The sequence below is a fragment of the Acinonyx jubatus genome, chromosome B4, assembly GCF_027475565.1.
Source record: "Acinonyx jubatus isolate Ajub_Pintada_27869175 chromosome B4, VMU_Ajub_asm_v1.0, whole genome shotgun sequence".
In the NCBI taxonomy this organism is placed as follows: Eukaryota; Metazoa; Chordata; class Mammalia; order Carnivora; family Felidae; genus Acinonyx; species Acinonyx jubatus.
In genome coordinates, this window is record NC_069387.1 from 121,614,171 (window position 1) to 121,635,714 (window position 21,544).

General features: G+C 44.5%; 1 protein-coding gene across 1 annotated transcript in view; it reads right to left on the minus strand.

The window, feature by feature from the left end:
- Window positions 1–21,544, minus strand: part of LOC106971877 (putative tetratricopeptide repeat protein 41) — a 60,495-nt gene that overhangs the window by 37,834 nt on the left and 1,117 nt on the right. Inside the window, 5 exon segments of the mRNA XM_053199637.1 lie at window positions 1,825–2,268; window positions 5,107–5,265; window positions 13,829–14,043; window positions 17,679–17,796; window positions 17,799–17,855. Of these exon segments, the coding sequence (XP_053055612.1) occupies window positions 1,825–2,268; window positions 5,107–5,265; window positions 13,829–14,043; window positions 17,679–17,796; window positions 17,799–17,855 (993 nt within the window).

A 21,544-nucleotide genomic window follows, 5' to 3' on the forward strand; every position in this document is an offset into this window, starting at 1 on the left:
ACGCAGAGGGAGCTGCTCAGCCCCAGCTGTACAAGCTCCTTCTGAAGTTGACCCCAGGTTTACCAAGTTCTTCCTGTACCTGTGGCTGAGTGCCTTGGGCCTGAGGAGGGGTCAGTGGGCAGGAGGAGGAAAGTCAGCTGGGGAGAGGAGGGCCTGGGCTTTCCCGCACAGTCCCAGACAAGCAGGAATATCCCTGGGCACAGCCATGGGCCACCTTGCCTGCGTGACTCTTCTCAGGGCACAGAGACCTTTCTTTCACCTCCTTTCAGGTGAGGGAGAGCACGCTAAATTTGCAATTCATTTTATTTGCAGAAATGCAAAGTCTAGAGCAAAAAAAAATGGGGCAGGACAATATGTGGTCACACCAACCGACGTGTCTTTCATTGCAAGTATTTTCTGCTTCTTTCCCCACCCCCACATCCCCCTTCCTGCTCCATTCCAAATTCATCAAACTTAAGAGAAGGTTATTATGGTAGAAACTGAAGTTTCAAAAGCCTTTTGAAGCTCCTAGCAGAGATAATGGCTTTGAGAACAAACTTTGCTTCTCAAAAGACTGTGGAATATCAAAAGACAAAAATGCCTGACCAACTCATGGAATACGTCTTTTAACCACAAACAACAGACTCAGTTACAGGGTGAGCTAAAGAGGACTGAACCAAGCAAGGTGGAGGAGACAGTGCGAGAAGAGAGCAACAGAGTTGCTCAGGTGGGCCTGTGCTGTTCCCTGAACCCAAGCTGTGAGCAGGGACAGGGGACCTACTGGATGCACCTGGGGACCCAATAGTACAGACAGCCTGTGCTGTGCCTCCCATTGGGAGCCTACAAGGCCAGTGCCTGTAGATCTTCTGATGCCCCCAGAACCAGAGAGCAGAAACCACTATGGGGACACCTACGGAGCCAGATCTCTGAAGGTGCAGTGAGCAACCAACATTCTCTGTCGGGAATGTTGAGTACCCACAAGACTACGGGCTCCAGGAGAGTGCAGATGTTAGTGGAGGAGAGGGGCCTCCTCACATTAGAGTGAAGGTAAATGGCAGCAGATGGCAGCATAGATCGAACAACCCAAGAGCAGATGGGAACACAGCCATCCTAGAGGATGCCAGCATTGGAGGAAGTCAGTATCCGTGGACCATCTGGGGCCATGACCACCTCAGTGGAAGCCAGCAGGGACAGATGACAACCAAGGACATCCAGCACCAAGACCCTCAGATTTAAGCTCAACCCCAAAGAAACACACACAGGAAGGACACAAATCCTCTCTTGACTGAAAACACCCTGAATTGTACCCAAAAAAAAAAAAAAAAAAGCTGAATTGATGGATTTAACCTAGATGAACTGAATCAGGTTTCTGCCATCACTTGAACTATAGGCTCAAAAGAGTTGAGTTATAGAAATAATAAAGGCCCATTTCTTAGATTCCTGAAAAATTGTCTAATATGGTTCCCTTTACAGTCAGCACAGAGCTCCCTAGACAGGGTTGTTGGATTTAGCAAATAAAAACGCAGAGTAACTAGTTAAATTTTAATTTTAGATAAACAAAAAATCAATTTTGGGTATAAGTATGTCCCATGCAATAATCTGGGATATACTTGTAATGAAATTATTTATTTGTAATTCAACTAATTTTTAGTATAAGTGTGTCCCATGCAATAATTGAGACATACTTTTACTAAAGGACTGTTCTTTGTCTGAAATTACAATTTAACTGAGCATCTTGTATTTTCTCTGACAACCCCATCCTTGGACCCTCCTCCTCTGGGTGGTCCACCATACATCTTTCTCCCTGTGGACTCTAGCAGGTTGTCAATACTGGTCAAGGCCTACCTTCTCCTAAAGCCACCGTGTCTGAATTTGCCTTTTTTGGCGTAAAAGTCCAGCTATAGTCCTCAATCCAGCATTTCAGAATCAATTCCCAGAGCTCCTGAACAGACACCACCTCCAAGTACTCCTTCAGACACTGATACTCATCTCGGTAGATTCTACATTCTCTGAGTTCATTCGCTAGGATCGTGAGTTTTAAAGGATTCGGGTTTGTTTTTTTCCTCAAAGTGGATTGGCTCTGTTGGAGGGGGTCTTTGTTGGGAATGGAGAGATGCTGTCTAAAGATGTTTAGTTTCACTTCTTTGTCTCCTATGCTAATGAAGTCCACTGTCCTCACATCTGGGCGAGCACATAGCAACTTGTAGGACAGGCTGGAGGAGACAGTGCTCATGATGAATTTGCAATGAGGAGGCAGCGAGCATGGCAGCCAAGAAAAATCTTTTGCCTGGTGGAGAAAGTCAAAGATATTTGAAAACTTTAAAGACTTTAAAACTACTTTACTGATGGTTTTTAAACTTAGAGCAGCTAGAATATAGGGAGTAAATAGAGGGTTAAGGGCTGGGGTGAAGGTTATTAGCGATAAGGTGGATAGTAAGCAATATGGTGATGATACCAATTCACACTCTACAGAACTATATTCACTGACTTACCCATCTGTTATGAATTTGATAGTACAAAGGTGACCTCTAAAAAGAGGTTTGTACGGGGCACCTGGGTGGCTCAATCACTTAAGTGACTCTTGATTTCAGCTCAGATTACGAACTCACAGTTCATGGGATCGAATCCCACATCGGGCTCTGTGCTGACAGTATGGAGCCTGCTTGGGATTCTCTCTCTCTCTCTCTCTCTCTCTCTCTCTCTGCCTCTCCCTGCTCTCTCTCTCTCAAAATAAACAGATAAACAGTTAAAATAAAAAATAAAAAAACGTTCCTACAAGCAAGTAATCTGACAAATCTTAGGCTTCTAAAGAATGACCTATAGTGACGATCAAGGGAAATCTTAGAGTGCAAACTGAACCATTCAATTGAAAAACAGAACATTGTTTTATGATGAAGAATCTTGCTTTGTACAGCAATACTATCATAAATTAAATGGCTTTATTTGGGGATAAGATAAACACCTAATCAGATCTTTCTAGATTCCTTTAGCAGCCTTTCCTACCCCTCTTTGACTAATAATCGCAAATATAATAATAATAATAATAATAATAATAATAATAATAACAACAGTAACTACCAAACAGTGAGTGCTTACTCTGGGCCAGGCACTGAGTTGAATGTGTCTTCAGGTACTGTTAGGGATTTTTATTTTTATTTTTTTATTTTTTGATACTGTGACATTTCTCTGGGGCCTTAGAGATTCAGGAGAGACTGTTTTTCCCGAGGCAAGCTAAGTCCCGGGGGTGGTGGCAGCTTGCCTGGAACATGCCTGTCATGTGCAGACCCACAGATCCAAGAACACACCCCCACCTACCTTCTTATCTGACTCGCATTCACCAAGCCAATGTTTCCCTGCCCCACATCATCATCCTGGGGCTAGGACCAGACAACTAGGGACAACGATGCCACAAAGCCTGCTGAAATTACACAAACTAGACAATCCTGAATGGCTTCCTCTACCTTTCCCATGGGAACCCCAATGAAGGCTTTGGCCTTGGCCTTCTCCTGGCTCCAGTCTTCTGCCTCCTGACCACCCTGATACTTCCCCTGGGGCCCCGAGTGGCATGGCGCATCTCCTTCTCTCAGGAAATGTAAGTAATCGCTTCCTTCAATGCCATTGGCATCTCCGTGCCATCACTCGGTCATCCTCCTATATATCAAAGCCCAGCACTTGTCACAGTTTGCAATCTTGTCCTTATTTGTGTAATAGCATCATTAACATCAGCCATCCCCTGTTAGAATGAAAGCTCTGTTTCTCTGCAGGGACCATGTCTGACTCTGCTTGTAGTGCTTTGCTATAGTGAGTGGTCAAGAACTATTTGCTGAATTTGTGGTGGTTGCCATGCACTAAATTAAAAAGATTATAAAACAATATGGTGTGTAATTTCATTTACGTAAGTGTCAAGGAGTGTACATAGACATCCATAGAAGAAGGAAGGCTATACTCCAAAACACTGAAGAGCAGTGAGACTGTGAGTATACCTAATTTTCTGTTTTCTTTTTCTTCATCATATTTTCTATCAGAAACATATATTACTTACCTAATTTATAATTACATGTGTTTTTAAGTTTTAGAGAAAATTCTTCACAAGGTTCCAGTGATCCAGTATCAGCTCAAACAGAAGAAAAACTAAGGAGGGGCACCTGGGTGGCTCAGTCAGTTAAGCGTCCAACTTCGGCTCAGGTCATGATCTCATGGTTCATGAGTTTGAGCCCCGCGTTGGGCTCTGTGCTGACAGCTCAGAGCCTGGAGCTTGCTTCGGATTCTCCCGCTCTCTCTGTCCTTCCCCCATTCACACTCTGTCTCCCTCTCCTTCAAAAATAATCGTTAAAAAAAAAAAAGATAAGAAAAACTAAGGAAAGCAACCAATCGATGGGATTTGATATGTGCATAATCAGTATAGATGAGGCAGGTCATAATACACAACATAAAGAAAATACTAGGAGTCCAATAAATGCCTGATCAATGTATAAAATGGGGGGGGGGGGGTGCAGAATCAGGCAGAAGTAAAGGTCACAGTTTCCAGAACCAGACTGTCCGTGTCTGAATTCTGAGTCTAACACAATCTTAGGATGTTGGACAAGCCACCTAACACCTCCATGCTCAGTCCCCTCTGTATAAACAGGGATGATGATCACAGTGTCTCTTTCATAGGGTTCTTCTGAGAATTAAATGCGTTAATATTTATAAAGTGCCTAGAAAGGTGCCTGACCCGTTGTAAGTGTCACAGAAGTATTTGTTCAATAAAACATATAGTAGTAGCTATAAGCGATGCTGGCTATAGCTATAGATATGCAATGCAATGGAAAGGTGTTACAGGGGCGTCTGGGAGGCTCAGTCAGTTGGACATCTGACTTCGGCTCAAGTCATGATCTCGTGGTCATGAGTTCAAGCCCTGTGTCAGGCTCTGCACGGACAGCTCAGAGCCTGGAGCCTGCTTTCCTCCCTCTCTCTCTCTCTCTCTCTCTGCCCCTCCTCCGTGCTCGTTCTCTCACTCTCTCTCTCTCAAAAATAAACATTGAAAAAATTAAATAAAAAGAAAGATGTTACATACCTTCTAAATTATGGAGTTTTCTTTTTATAAAACAGTAATAAAATAGGTATTATTTTAAAAAGAGATTATCTTCTGTCCTAAAATCCCATAAATGCCAATCAATTCTTCAATTCCATCTAGGACAAGTATACATGGCTTTAAATTGATGGAAGCAATGAAAACTTCCACAAGAAGTGAAAAGACCAAGACATTTGAGCCTTCGTTAAGAACATCAGTTTCAAGCTGAGTACCTAGAGCATAGGAATTTGTTCAAATTAGGCAAAAATGTTTCCATCATTGCTAGAATATGTTAATGGGATGGGGAGGCGGAAGGGGTTGGGAACAATGAGTGCTATTCACAGCTGTACAGCTGACACATATAGGTATATGTGTGATTAGCAGGCTAAAAATATTCAACCCAAAAGGGATAATGATATTTACCACCAGATGTCTCCTATACATTTTCAGGATTTTATATAAAAAATATTTTGTATGATCCAAAGCATTACTCTCATCTTCCAAAATGCAAAAATAGTTCATGTTACAAAGAGCTGGAAGGGAAGAAAGAGAAGCCAGTCTATGCAGTCTGCGAAGTTTATGCAGCTCTGTAACATCAGGTGGCTGTTTAGGGGCCACGGCTACCACCTGGGTGGTCCAGCAGGGGCACACATGCATCATCCCCCACCACTGCCTGGTCTCTTCAGTTCTCGCCCACATCAAATCTGACATAACCAATCCTAAATTACTCTATCCGCAATATTGGACCCCAGACCTTCGAATCTGTAAATGACCAGGGAAAATCAGGCTATAAACCAGAAAGGGCAAAGGATGTGATTTGAGAGGACCAACTTGCAAACTCTGATTGCGTGACACAGCAGAGAGCAACCCAAAATTGTAATCAACTGCTTAATACTTTAAGAGCATTTTACTACATACAACTTTGGTCTTGCTTTTATTTTTCAAAGGCCATGTTTCCCATAGAAATTTAGGCACATTAGAATCTAGAAAATCGAGTTATGCAAAGAAGCTTTTAATGGATTTACATCTCTCAGGTGCATTAAGATTCTGTTAGAAGCATATTGAATAACTATGTTTAACAATACTTATTGGTTGCCTGTTACGTGCAAGGTTCTGTGCTCAATGTTAAAAGGAGATAAAAATGATCTATAAATAAAGTCAAGGAGTTAAGGGAAGTGAAAATGGGTTCAGTACACACACACACACAAAACACATTTCAAGGCAGAATATGAGTCTGAAGAGTACTGGAGTGTGATGCAGAACCATCACAATGAAGACAAGCTTCATGCAGAAGACATGTGAGACGAGCTTCGGGGAATGCACAGGTAGAGATGAGGGCAAAGGGATATCAAGCAAGACAAAGCAAAGGTAAAGGTCTGGAGGTAGGAAGACACATGAGCATTCAAAAAAACAGGAAGCTGATTAGAGCAGTGCAACTCAACAGGGGTGCTCTAGGAATTCGAGATGTCCTAGAACACAGGACAGTCACACACAATGCAGCTGTGTCCTGGGGTCTACCTGCTTTCACATGTTCTGCCAGACAGTCACTTGGGGGGGAGGGGGTAACCTTATTAATGACCTCACCTAGAAACCAACTCCATTTTCATGTAAATGCAAAGTAATTTTTGCACAGATTCAAAACACATTGCATTTCCTAGGAATACAACTACCATAGAAAGTGATGGAAGATTATATGTTGTTTCGTCTGAAATGATACCGAGATTTCAAAAAATCACGACCCTGATGGGAACACTGCTCATGATGTTGGAGCCTTGACTACAACACATCCATGGATGTCTGCACTAGCAGCTTTCGAAAGCATGGTCATTTTCCATGACCTGCCTACTCCACTGTGGCTTCTACTGGAATCATGTCTGAGCATTTACATATTGGAATGCATATTATTTTGCAATAAATTACTTTACCTTTCTCTTTTACATTATACTAGAGGGTTACATTGGGTTTTTTTATTGAGGTATAAATCACAAATGATACTACATTAGTTTCAGGTGTACAACATAATGATTCAATATTTGTATACATAAAATGATCACCACTGTAAGTCTAGTTACCATCTATCACTGCACGGATACAAAAACACTTTTTTTCTTGTGACCAGACCTTTTAAGATGTACTCTTACGGGGGTGCCTAAGTGGCTCAGTTGGTTAAGCTTCCGACTTCGGCTCAGGTCATGATCTCGTGGTTTGTGAGTTCTAGCTCTACAGGGGGCTCTGTACTGACAGTGTGGAACCTGCTTTGCATTCTGTCTCCCTCGCTTTCTGCCCCTCCCCCACTTGCATGCACTCACTCTCTCTCACTCTCTCTCTCTCAAAAATAAACATTCAAAAAAACATGTCTTTTAGCCACTTTCAAAATATGCAAAACAGTATTATTAACTATAGTCACCATGCTATACATGGCAGCCCCAGGACTTACTTATTTTATAAATGGATATATTGATTTTTAAAGATATTTTGGTATCAGAAAATGACTATAAAATCAATGACTTGAAGATTATATATGAATGCAAGACATAAAGGAGAAGAAAGAATCAAAACAAGATAGTCTGAGCTTGGATCACACAAAAGTATTTTTCAAGAACAGGAAGAGAACAATCTTGGTGCTTCATCCTTGGAGGGTTTTATCCGCACCCCCCCCCCCCCAAATCTTTAAAGTATTGAGATTTCAGACCTTGACTAAGTGAATTTTAGAGAAGGAGGGGTTCTGGAGATCATGTCGTCTAGTCCAAACCCTCATCTTGTAAGTGAGGAAACAGGCCCAGCAAGGTGAAAAGGCTTGAGCACAGGTCATCAGGAGCTTTACAAACACTGATTTTGCTAATAGTTTTCCTGCCAGCAACACATCCTCACTCAACGGTTACTCCATCTGCGTTTCCAAGCCGCAAAGGTCACCGCTGGTGGATTCCGTTCACCAGCAGCCACATGTGGGAGGGAGGCACGGACTGTTGACCTTTTGTGTGAAGCTGGTACAGAGGCTATGTGATAAAACGGAGGTGAATGAACCTCAGAAAATACACGCACCCTGACAATCATAAAACATAATATCACTCATAATAATCAGCAGAAAAATAATCCCAGGCAAAAAAAAAAAAGGAAAAAAAACCTCAAGGAAGATACAGATCTATATCTAAGTATGCAAAGGAAAGCATCGTTTCAGTGTTTTTTAAAATCCTATTTGGGGTGATTAGAATTATTTTTCCTCAAAATAATATTGAAGATAGGCAGAATTACTAGTATTGGAAAATGATCCTAAACCTATCTCTTTATTCTGTTAGAACCAAACTGTCTCTCCTGGATGACAATGGCCTATTGTCTAATTTAAATTTTTTTAATGTTTTATTTATTTATTTATTTAAAAAAAATTTTTTTTAACATTTATTTATTTTTGAGACAGAGAGAGACAGAGCATGAACAGGGGAGGGGCAGAGAGAGAGGGAGACACAGAATCTGAAACAGGCTCCGGGCTCTGAGCTGTCAGCACAGAGCCGGACGCGGGGCTCGACCTCACAGACCGTGAGATCACGACCTGAGCCGAAGTCAGACGCTTAACTGACTGAGCCACCCAGGCGCCCCAACAGCTCAAGTTTTTAAACACCCAGTCACAAAAGGTAAATTCATGGGGAGAGAAAAAGTCAATTGGTACAATTTCAAAATACTTTGTAACAAAATGACAGAGATTAACTGATTTTTTCACTTTTTGGCAGTGTTATCTCTTATCATTCAATAAAGACTTATTGAGAACCTTCTGTGTTGGTCAGGCTCTGCGTCAGGCATTGAATGTGAGAATGGCCAATAAAACAGACATGGTTTCCTGCACTCCCAGGACTATAACAGGATACAGTAAAACATACAATGTCAGGACCACGTGTAAGTAGTGGGTGACCAGGATGGCAAGCTCACAGTGTTTGCAGGGACACACCCACATAAACTAGAGTACAATGGGACTGGGGCTACCCTTGCCACTTGCTCAAAGTTGGAGATGAAGGAGAGAGGCAGCCATCTGGCCCTCTTATTGAGAGAGTGCTCTTTTTTTTTTTTTTTTTTTTTTAAAGATTTTGCTTTTAAGTAATCTCTATACCCAATGTGGGGCTCGAACCCACAACCTCGAGATTGGGAGTCTCATGCTCTACCAACTGATAGCCAGATGCCCCCCGAGGGTGCTTTTTAAATAGGGCCTTGTGATGCCTGAGTGGCTCAAGTCAGTTAAGCAACGGATTTTGGCTCAGGTCATGATCTCACAGTTTATGAGTTCAAGCCCCACATCGGGTTCTCTGCTGTCAGGGCAGAGCCTGCTTCAGATCCTTTGGGTCCCTCTCTCTCTGCCCCACCCCAGTTCACTCTCTCTCTCAAAAATAAATAAACATTAAAAAAAAAAGTTTAAATAGGGCTTTAAGGGACGAGAGGATTTCACCGACCTGAGAAGAGGAGGGGCATTCCAGTAGATGGGAGTGGAAGTGGACAGACAAGGAGACACGGAAATGACCGGCTGCTCCAGGGAGACCACACCTGTGGCACCAAGAGCAAGAGCCCCTGGAGAAGTCACCCAGGCCCAGGCACAAGGCTTGGCGAACCCTGCCAAGCAGTCCTGCTGGTATTGAGGGCAGACTCCCCGGTAAGTGATGTGAGGAGAGGGCCCTGAGGAGCAAAATGTCCCTGTTTGTTCAAGGAGGCAAGACCGGGCAGTAATGAGGACAAGGGGCTCTGAGCTCAGCAAAGACCTGAGTCTGAACCCTTGTTCTGCCCACACACAGCTGTGTGAGCCAGCCTTTGTGAGCCCCGCTCTTTATCTGGGACGAGAATGCTGGAGGCTAGGAGCATTAACTAAGATGCTGAGAAAGCCCTTAGCACAGAACCGGGCACTCAGAACGCCAATTCAGTGAATGGAACTCATTGTTATTCGGGCCGCCACCAGGGGAGGGGGGTGACAGGGGGAAGAAACAGGGAAGTAAGAAAATCAGTGGCTCTCCTCGACCTTCCGCGAGGCATGTCACATTAGGAATATCAGTGGCCTGCAAGGCAGGCGAGGGGCACGGGCCGGGGGAGAGCTGGCTCCGAGCAGTTCTGTCTGCAAGCTCCCTCTGTCTAGGCAAGCAGGGGTGAGGACAGAGGAGCAGAAATGTGAGCTTCACACAGGGGCCTTCTGTCGGCCCACTGGGGAGGGCCGGGCGCCTGCAGGAGCTGGAGCTGCTCACGGCTGAGGCCACCACAGGGAGACGCCGCAGAGGAGCTGACCTCTCGGCCAGCTGCGTTCTCAGTGGCAGCTCTTCCTCTTCTGCCCACACCCACCTCACCCGGGTGAAACCCAGCTTCCTGGCTCAGGCGGCCAAGCTGAGCGCGAGCACACGCTAGGTGGTACACGATGCTCCCCCTCAAGTTCCTCCCCCCACCCCCGCTGCGGCTACAAACTCTCCTGCATTGTGCTACCTCCTCCCTTAGTCTAATGAATAAGTTTCTTGTTTCCCTTAGCAGCCCCCACCGCGCTCCCTCTTTCTCTAGCTCAGTGAGGAATCACCATCATCATCATCACCACCATCATCATCATCATCGCTGCAACAATGATAATACTAACGACAACTGAGTGCCTGGTACTCTTCTAAATTCTCTACCTGTAATCCCCTGGGTAGGTACTGTGAATCCCACCCCCCATTTCACAGATGAGAAACGGGGGCCCACACTGCGTAAGTAAACTGCCCAAGAGCACACGGCTAGTAAGCAGCAGAGCCACGATGGAAAATGCAGGCGGGCCAAGTCCAGAGCCACAGCCTTTCCCCTCTGCCTCCCACTGCTAATGAGGCGGGCTGTTCTCTCCGGGACAGAAGGTGTCTCCTGAGGGTCAGGTACTCATAGGCTGTTCCTGAATGCAGTCTGCTTTGTCAACCTCAAGATCTGCTCGTTTTTAAAGATAGCAGCTGATGGGGCACCTGGGTGGCTCAGCTGGTTAAGCATCCAACTCTTGATTTTGGCTCCTGTCATGATCTCACGGTTCGTGAGTTCGAGCCCTGCACGGGGCTCTCTGCCATCAGGGCGGAGCCCGCTTCTGTCTCCCTCTCTCTCTGCCCCTCCCCCACTCACATCTTTCTCTCTCAAAAACAAACATTAAAAAAAAAGCCATGTTTTTTTTAATACAGATGGCAGCTGTTTTTGTTACGAGCTTTCAGCACCTTGAAACACACTCATTAAACTAACAGTTCCCTTTGGGAATAAAATCCTAATGGCATACTCAGTGGGGTTTATCTCATCAGCCTGGCTGGTCGGAACACCCTTGGGATGTGGCTGAGTAGGATCAGTTGTTGTCGTGTAGAACCAGTCACACCTGCTGCTGCTGATTTTGGTTTTACCCACTTTACAACGAGAAATGCAATGTCAGAGAACTCACGCCCACATGTTCGCCCTATTTACTCATACCCACCACACACACAGAAAGGCACTCAAATACCTGTCCCATCATACAGAGATAATACACGTCCATCAAAACCCATTCTGCGTCCCACGTACCCAGGCGAAACCCAAATGTGCACTTGTGTACAAGCCCCAGGTGAGAAGGGATGAGTTCCCAAAAGCAGGCAGTCAGACATGCAAACATATGGCAGACACCTAATGACATAATAGCTGATATTTATCGGCGCTTCCTATAGGCCAAGAGCTGAGCTAAGTGTCTTTGTTTTTCCTACTTTATCTTAGTCAATCCTCTCAACTACCTGTAAGACATTTTTTTAATCACTGCATTTTACAAATGGGAAACCAGAGCTACATAGAGTTAAAATAACTCGCAGAAGTTCAGACAGCTAATAAGTAGCCATCGAGGTCAACTGCTCCTAGAACGGAGGCAGATCTCATGTGATTGTTATCATTCTCCATGTACACCTTGTATCTCAAATGTCTTTCATCGAAAGCAAAGCTCTTTTGATTCCCCCCAACACCTGCTGCTCCCACGCCACTGATAATGTTCCATCTCAGCAAACAGCGCTCACTGTCTGTCTAGCTTCCCAAAGCTGTCCTCAACTCCTCCTGTCCTGCAAAACCCACATTCAACTCCTCAGCAAACCCTCAACCTATCTAAAGCCTTCTTCCTCCTCTGCTACTGTCATCCCTTGCTTGGACCATTGCAAAAGCCTCTAACAAGTGTCCCTGCCTCCATACTTGCTCCTCCACATCCATTTTCCCTACGTCAGACAGATTTTAATCTTTTCAAAATATCAATCAAATCATATCCCTCCCCTGCTTAAGATTTCCCACTGGTCACCCCACTGTACTCAACAGAATCTGAACCTAACATTCTGTCCAACAAAGCCCAGCCCTGAAATGGCCCCGTCTTCACCTCCGGCTCCATCTGATATGAGTCCCCCTCCTGCCCACCATGGCCCGGCCACACTGGCCTGCTTGCCCTCTCTAACTCCACTTTGCTTCTGGCTTAGGACCTGTGTTACCTTAACTACTCTCTCACCTGGAACGTTCTTTCTTCTAATCTCCACATGGCCAGCTCCTCCTCATCCGTGAGGTCTCTACAGGGTATAGATGGCTACCTGTCCTGCAAAAGTCCATGTCCCCCTTCCAGAGCGTGGTTAGCGTTCTGTCCCCACTTGACTCCCAGTGCAGCCATGTGGGCCCAGGGTGGCCAAGTGTTTGCCAAAAGAATGGCAGTGGGATTGATGTGGATCGCTGCCAGGCCAAGGCTTTAAAGGGACAGGTGCACCTTTTCCACCCTTTTTCCCCTTCCTCTAGCCAAAGGCAGAGGACTCTGAGGTCCTAGGGGATGACACAGCCTCAAGATGGAAAAGGCCTGTGTCCCCAAATCACCACATGGAGGAAAGCCACTTGTTGCCTAACTAGGAACCTCTTACTGGACTGCTCCATGAATCAGAAATAAACTTCATTCGAGAAGCCACTGAAATGGGACTTACTCGTCACAGCTGCTAGAGATACTCTAACACAGAGACAGTCCCTGACCACTCAGACTAACTAGCAACCTGTCACCTTATCACATCACGCTGCATGGCATTTATCATTATATGTTTCCTGTTTATCGGTTATCTGCCTTTCTCAACTGTAACGTGGTATCTATGGGAGCCGTGACCCTATTTGCCTGATGCGTACATCCCCAGAACCCAGAGAAGTGCCTGACACAGATCAGGTGATCAATAAATATTCAATGAATGAGCAAGTGAGTGAATGAACCTGCTCGATAAATAGTTACTGAATCGAAGAGGAAGAGCAGTAGTTCAGAGGCATGTCCCACCTTGGAAGCCTTGCACTTGTTTCCCTTGATTGGAATGCTAGCCCTGAGATATCTGTGTGGCTCCCTCTTTCAGGTATGTATTCGAATGTCCCTTTTGCAGCAAGGCTTTCCCTGACCACACTTTTCAAGTCCTAACAGTTCACGCACGCGCGCACACACACACACACACACACACACACACACACACACACAGAGCCTCCCTTCTTGCTCTGTTTTCTTCTTCTTCATAGAACTTATCAAACATTGAGTTGGTTAACTCTTTGTCTCCGCCACCCCAAGAACATAAAAAACACCATGAGGGTAAGGAACTGCCCAGAATAGTGCCCTAGCACATAAAGGTACTCAATCCATTTTTGGTGAAAGAAGGAAGTAGGAAAGGAAGGAAATTTAATTCTGTGAGGGGAAGAGGTGGGCAGATTCTGCAGGTGAGACAACACGGGGTTTATGCTGGAACAAGAGGAGAACGGCCACACGAGCAGTAGACAGAATATCTGCCCTCCAACAAAAACTTCCTGAGGTTAAAAGCTTGACTCCATTACCATAGTTTTTGAACTGCAATTCTGTGATGAAGCAATGCATCACGGACATGATGTCACTGCTTTCACAGGTGGTGCCCACAAAATGAGGGATCACCAACATGCTCGGATATTTCTTTTTGAAATAATTCACCCAGTTGGCGATCAGAGTGGACTTCCCACAACCACATTCTCCAGACAAGAGCAAAACAGACTTGTCAACTGGAAGAGGATTTATTCTGAAAAATAAAGGGGTAAAATGTAGTCAAGAATATTTACAAAGGAAGGGAGGGAGAAAAGATTGTTCTGCATCTCTCTCTAAGAGATAGGAAATTCTAGCTAGTCTCAACTTTAGCCTCAATGGGCTCTAAGTAAGTAATCTGCCCTCTGGGCTTTAGCTCTGCCCTGTGTAAAATTAGGACAGAGGAGAGATGGTAACCGTGGAAGGCCCTTCCAGCTACACAGATCCTAGGGTTGTCCAGTAAAAACCTGGGCTTACATCAAGGGCCCAACCTGCCCAAACGCCCAGGAGACCCTATCACACCAGCCCACCGTCCTTGTATCTGTGCTGCTTGCATCCTCCCAGGGACACAGCCACCATCACCAAACTGATCGTCCACAGAACACCATATCAGGAGACAATACAAAATAGAAGCACTCATATGCCAAGGATCCCCATCGATCCTGACTACCATGACACTGCAAATGACCATGATTGTTAGTAACTCACTAAGAGGTAGTCTGCTCCTCTACCAGGGTGACTTGGCCTGTAGAACGGCAGAAAGAAGATTCCTCTGCACTGGCGTGGGCACAAGATAACTCATTGCTTAACTTCCGTAGTGAAGTACGTCCAGATATGCAGAGGATTCCCAGGTATCACCAGTGTCACTACATGCAGACTTCAATCCTATTCCTTACATGCCCGTGATTTCATAAATATGTGCCTAGTGATTTTTCACGGAGTTAAGTTCCAAGGAGGCAGTTACCAGGCTTCTCGTACTCACTGTTGGATAGCTTGTGGCTGGGACAGTACTAATCGCACGCTGCTGAATGAGTGAATGGCATAAAATAAGCCAGCCTGACATTCGGGTTCAGCAGAGCAAGAAGATCAGTGTGAAGAGCCATTAAAATAGAAACCTAAAGCAGGTTAGGATCATTAAATAGAAGTCACTCCCTAAGAATTCCATCACCATTATTATGAGTTAGGAGTCAATGTGTTATTGCTTTAATTATGTCTCCATGAAACGTGAATGGCAGAATCTGATTTTGTGACCTATTTCCACCCTTGCCCTCTTTAGGTCTATCCTCAGCCAAGCAGCCACAGTGAGCTTGTCAAACTATGTCACATATGTCATTTCTCTGTCCAAAAATGGTAAAAGCTCAAGTCCTTACGATGACCTGTGAGACCAGATAAGACCCTCCCCCTCCCCCCATCCATTACATGTCCACCCTCGTCCCCCACCACCCTCCCTACAGCCCTGACTTCCTTCCAGCCTCTGGCCTCCCTGCCATTCCTCCTGCCTCAGCACCTCTGTGTTTGCTGTTCCCTCTGTCTGGAATGCTTGTCCAATCCATATTTGCATAGCTTGCTCTCTCACCTGTTTCCAGTAGTCAGCCCAATGCCACCTTCTACCAGATGGCCTATTCCCTTTCAAAATTTTATACTTCACTCCGCAGCACGAAAGACATCGAACCTATTACATATTTTCCATATTTATCATGTTTGTTACCTAGCTCCATAATCTAAGCTCCGTGGAGGCAGGGGTTTTTGTCTCTTTGTTCACTGCTGTGTCCCGTGTCTAGAACACTCCTTGGCACTTAGCAGGTAAAACCAATGAAGGAAAAATACAAATAGAATACATCCACATAATTAGGCTAGGCTCTGAATAATTTCTTCTCAGTAACAAATGGAAAATGAAAACATTGCAAAGCAATCTGTGGCCATTGCTCTAGACGGTCAGTTACTAAGACAATGCCTGGAAACCTCAAAAGAACGCCCCTTTCCACTACCTACACATATAATTTGGGAACTTACAGTCCAAAGCATTGTTTCCAAATGGCAAAATCCTGTTTCCACACAGCTAATTTCGAAGGACTTATTTCATTGTTGTTTTTGTTTGGGCACAGTCAGACTTGTCACTGCAGTACAATTTATCAAATTTTTCATCTACTCTGAAACGCTTAAAGTTATAACCTGTGTGAGATACAACTCACGTACCAAAAACTCATCATTGTCCAGTGTATACTTCAGCGGCTTTCACTATATTCACACAGTTGTACGAATATCGCTACTAATTCCAGACCATTTTCAGCCCCCCACAAAGAACCTCCAGACCCTCTAGGGGCCATTTCCCATTTCCCCTCTTCTTTCATCCTATGGCTGCCACTAACCTACTTTCTATCTCTATTGATTTGCCCATTCAAACCTAAGGGTTTTTTTTATTGGGGGAGGGGACAGAGAGAGGGGGACAAAGGATCTGAAGCGGGCTCTGCACTTGCTGACAGACTAGACTGACAGCAGAGAGCCTGATGCGGGGCTCGAACTCACAAACCCTGAGATCATGACTTGAGCCGAAGTCGCATGCTCAACAGACTGAGCCACCAAGGTGCCCCTCAAAGCTAAGATTTTTTAAACACGTGACCTATAGATCCAAACTCCTGTAAGTTTTAAAAGCCTTGACTGAGCTCCATGTCGTATTAACCAAATAACTTGTCTTCCTCTTGGCAGGAGTTCCCGGAACCACAAAAATGGTGGTAGCTCTACACCTCGGTGAGCTGAAATGGTGGGTGCAGAGACAGGGGCAGAGGCGGCGGAGGGGGATGGTGGAGAGGGAGAGGTGGGGTGAGTGGCCGAGCCATCCCAGCCATTGTGGGTTTATTTCAAACTACAAAACTGACAGAATAAATGCGATCTGTGGTAAGAAGTGGAGGCGGAGGATGGAGAAATAAAACTGTCTCAAGAATCTCCCTATTTCTACTGATGAGACAGAGGGGGACTCTGACTTCACGCCCCAGCCTCCTCATGCCTGTAGGGGGTGAACCCATGCCTCCCGGGTGGGGAAAGATATGGGGGTTTTAATGTGGACGACGCTGGACAAAACAATGAAGGAGTGCACACACTGGGTAAGAGAACTCAATTCTGTGCACAAACACAAATAATAATGTGGCCCACAGTAGGCACTTAATAAGTCTTAGCTGAATGGGGCGCCTGGGTGACTCAGTCGGTTAAGTATCTGGCTTCGGCTCAGGTCACGATCTCGCAGTCCGTGAGTTCGAGCCCCGTGTCGGGCTCTGTGCTGACAGCTCAGAGCCTGGAGCCTGCTTCGGATTCTGTGTCTCCCCCTCTCTCTGCCCCTCCTGTGCTCATGCTCTGTCTCTCTCTGTCTCAAAAATAAATAAAAACATTTTTAAAAATTTAAAATAAGTCTTAGCTGAAAATCTTCATGGAATAATGAGCTGATGATGTATGTGGAAGCTCTTTGTAAAATACACGACTCTATACAGATGCATTGTTCATATTTCCTAATCCAATTTCTTCTCCTTAAAGTCTTTCCATCGTTGTCAGGAATTACTTCCAGCAACTTAGATCTATGGGGGGAAAAGGAGGCAAGCTCTACCCTCCAGAGTTAAGAATCTTCTTGAGGAGACTGGAAGAAACTGAAATAGCCAGGAAAACTTTGCAAATGCAGAGTGATCTCTGACAAGGAAATTCTAACCCAAGGGTGGCTTTTAGGAGGCCTCTCATGCAGGAAAGGGTGGGCATAGAAAAGGGGAGGTAGGGGAGGACGGCCAAAATTTGAGGGATCATAGTCACTAAAGTCAGGCTGTTTTGCTTAAGCCTAAGGAAAAGGCTTGAGATTTCTTGCCATCTTACCTGAGGACAGCATCTAACCCAGAGCCTGCTGCAGCACTGTTACGATCAGATCCCACATCCTGTAAGGCAAATCTTTCCGAGATTTCAAAGGTTCTGTTTGATTCCTTGGAAATAACACTTCTTTGCACCTCTCCACGAACTCTTCATGATAGAAACGTTCACAGTTGTGTTTGTAGTCTTTAGGGACAAAAAGATAAGTTTTAATGTCTTAGATATGTTTCACATTTTCCATTACATGTGGTTATGATAAATGCCCAGGAAGATGTCTCCCCTTCTGCATCCGTATCACCTTCTGTCTGTGTTGGTACCATGTTTCACAGCCCATCACATATTCTAGTGAAAGCAAACAATAGGCAAGCAATTTAATCTTCCTAAAGCTATTCATATATGGAATCCTATTAGGATTTCAAGTTATTTCATGACCTCAGAATAACAAGGGCAAAAAAATAAAAAATAAAAACTGTATTTGCAAGGCGCCTGGGTGGCTCAGTCAGTTAAGTGTCTGACTCTTGCTTTTCACTCAGGTCACGATCTCATGGTTCGTGAGATAGAGCCCTGAGTTGGGCTCTGCACTGACAGCATGGAGCCTGCTTGGGATTCTCCCTCTCTCTCTGCCTCTCTCTCTCTGCCCCTCCCCTACCTGTGTATGCTCTCTCCCCTCAAAATAAGTAAACTTAAAAAAAAACAAAAACAAAAACTAGATTTGCTACATACATCCCCTCATCTTTTTAGATTGTTAACTAAGCATGAAGTTACCTAATTCAATCTTGTGGCAAACGTTTATATGTCTAACCATGGCAGGGGCTGGGAGAGCAGGGTGTATTTTTAGGACAAGATGCCCTGATCCAATGACAACCATGGGTAGAAGTGTAACTCTGCCATTGGGCAAGCCTGTTAAACTTTCTGGTAAAATAACGGGCAGGGCCAGACACTTGGATCTCTCAGAGATTCCTTCCAGTTTCAATTTACCGTAATTCTAAACTCACAGTTTAATTAAAGTCAAGGTGTTCTGGACTGCCAAAATGCCCTTCTGTCTCTGGAGACATTTAGATCCCCCAAAGTTTGTTTTTGCTTTTGTTTTAATGGAGGGAGGCTGTTATGCAGGAAAACGAACACCAGGTAGGCTGACATGGTAGGTTCTGAAGATACTCACCTTACCTTGGACCTCCATACTTAACTGGGCTGCCCTTTGGTTCAGGTTAGAGCCAAACAGACCTGGAAATCCTACAGTCTGGCCAAAGTCAGCTTCAAATTTCAAGATCTTAGACAGAATTGGGAACGATCCCACAGTCTAATGGGTCTCTTGAGGTGAACTTAAACCTCACCCACTAATCTCAAGTACTTCCAAGGACCTCAGAAGTGTTTCTAAGAGTGAAGAGTATGAACCAAATAGCTCTATATTGTCTTATAATAACCACCAGCTTCCCAAGTGGCCTTTTGCTACCCACCACCCACTCCCATCAGATTTTGGAACTACCTGGGTGATTAAAGGGTATCAAAGATACAAAAGAAAAATAATGTAGCGATTCTTTCTAAAGCCTTTTTTAAAATAATTCATCCATTCTGTAACTTCTAATTCACACATTTAGTCCATATATCATACATTCAAAACTAAAGTCTAAAGCAAGCTAATTTTTCAGTAATGACTAAAATCAAAGGCAAAGGAGAATACTATGGAGACCCGACCTGTCTCTAACCCAAATACACAGACAGGCTTGATTCTTAAACACATTAGTAAATATTAATCTACACAATTCAGTTCAGATTGAGATTAGTCACTAATAGTGACATAAAGAATACCACCATTAACCATATTTCAAGCTTTGGCCAAAAGCATATATCCTTCCAGCACTCGTGTGTGGTTATTCGTTTTTATTAGCTTTATTTGCTCTGTGCCTAATATGCATTAGGCACTGTTTTTAGGTATTTTACACACATTATTACTCTCAAGGTGGCTAATGTTAACCCATTATACACAAGAAGAGACTAAGGCTTACCAATATTGCCATTTGCTCAAGGTCACACACAGCTAGGAACTGAAAAATCTGAGATCTGAGAACATGTCTGTCCTTAGACATTCTAAAACCCCAACCTTGTAGTAAACATTCAGGATAGTTTTTGATACTCAACACGCATTCACCTACTCTAGTTTCAGTAACAGCCCCAGATTATCATTTGGTATCCCATCCTGTCCCAACTCTCCATTCATGTTATTCCAGTGGGTCTGACTCTACCTCCAGCTCCAAGGTGACATATGACCCAGGATTAGCCAATCAGAGCGTCACACTCTCGTGGCACCAGTGATTAAGTCAGATACAAGCATATGGTCTCAGGCTAATCAGGGACAGAAAGACTCAGTGATAGGTCTCTCAACCATTTCTGCTGGACTTGAATTTAGAGCTGATACAGCCACCTTCCTTCCATGGTGGAGGAGCCGAGGAACTGAAGCAGCATCAGACAGCAGAGCCATGCTGAGAAATAATAAAACACCAGGGCTTGGTAACATCATTGGAGCCACTGGTTGAAGCCTGAGCTGAACCAGACCTAATCCTGGGCTTTAAACTTATATAACCTAATAAATCCCTTTTTCGTTAAAGTCAGTTTGAGTCACCCGCAACCCAAAGAGTTATGACTGACACAGCATTCTTTTCTAGGACTCCAAAATGATTTGGCTTGTAGGCAGAGTTGATGGGCACAGGTGGGATTTCACCACCCCCTTCCTCCCCACCAACGCTGCATTTGAATGACTTTAGGTGAGTCAACTCTGTCCCTTCAGTTTACCACAAATCCACCTGCTCCCTACCATAAGGACTACGGCCTGCCTGGCCCCCCAAAAGCATTTGGGAATGTACCACCTGCCATCACGTTGCAAGCCCACATTAATTGGGCCTTTACAACAGTACTTCATAACCTTTTCTGGATCATTGGGTCATTGAACCTTCTGAGAATCTGATCAAAGACACAGGCCATCTCCGTACCCCCACCTCCTGCAAAACACACATATACGTGTAAACATTCTAATTTTTTTAAATATAATTTTAAGGGCAGCACAGATCCCTCCCAAAGTCTGTCTAGGTGAAAGACCTCTGCCATTCTCTAATATTGCTCTTCCCCTTTTATTCTGTATGTGTCCATGAGTCACTACTTTCAAAAATAAATGTAATCACTTCATTTAGAGGCAGAATGGCAAGCTGTGCTTATCAAACTTTAATGGGTATGCAACTTACCTGGTCATCTTATTAAAAGGCAGACTCTTAGTAGACCTAGAATGCATTTCTAAAAAGCTCCTAGGTGATGCTCAGTGCCGGTCCATGGATTACTGAGTGGTAAGGTTGAAAGAAAATGAGGGAGGATTTCGGAGTCAAAATGCCCTGGGTTCAAATCCCAGAATGATCCCTCGCTAATGATGTGATATCAGGGAAGTCACTTAACTGCCATACAGCAGCTTTCATTTGCTCATCTGTAAAACAGGATTTATAGTGCCTACCTTGCAGGGCTAAATCTTGAAGATTAAATGTGAAAACATACAAAAGGCACCCAAAAATTAATAAAAGCTCTCTTCCCTTTAAATAGGGGTTTCTCAGCCTTGACATTATTGACATTTCAGGTTGGAAAACACTTTCTTATGGGGGGCTGTTATGTCTGCTGTAAGATGTGTGGCAGTTTCCCTGACCTCCACCCATTAGGACACCGGGACCATCCCCTGGCTCTGATGCCAGAATGTCTTCAGATTTGGCCCAAATGCCCCGCAGGGAACAACGAGCCCTGATCGAGACACTCTGCTCCAGATCTACCACATTAACTGCCAAATATTTTAGGTCGTCTCAGAGCTCCTGAACTTCCTCAACAGTCTTCCATGACCCCTC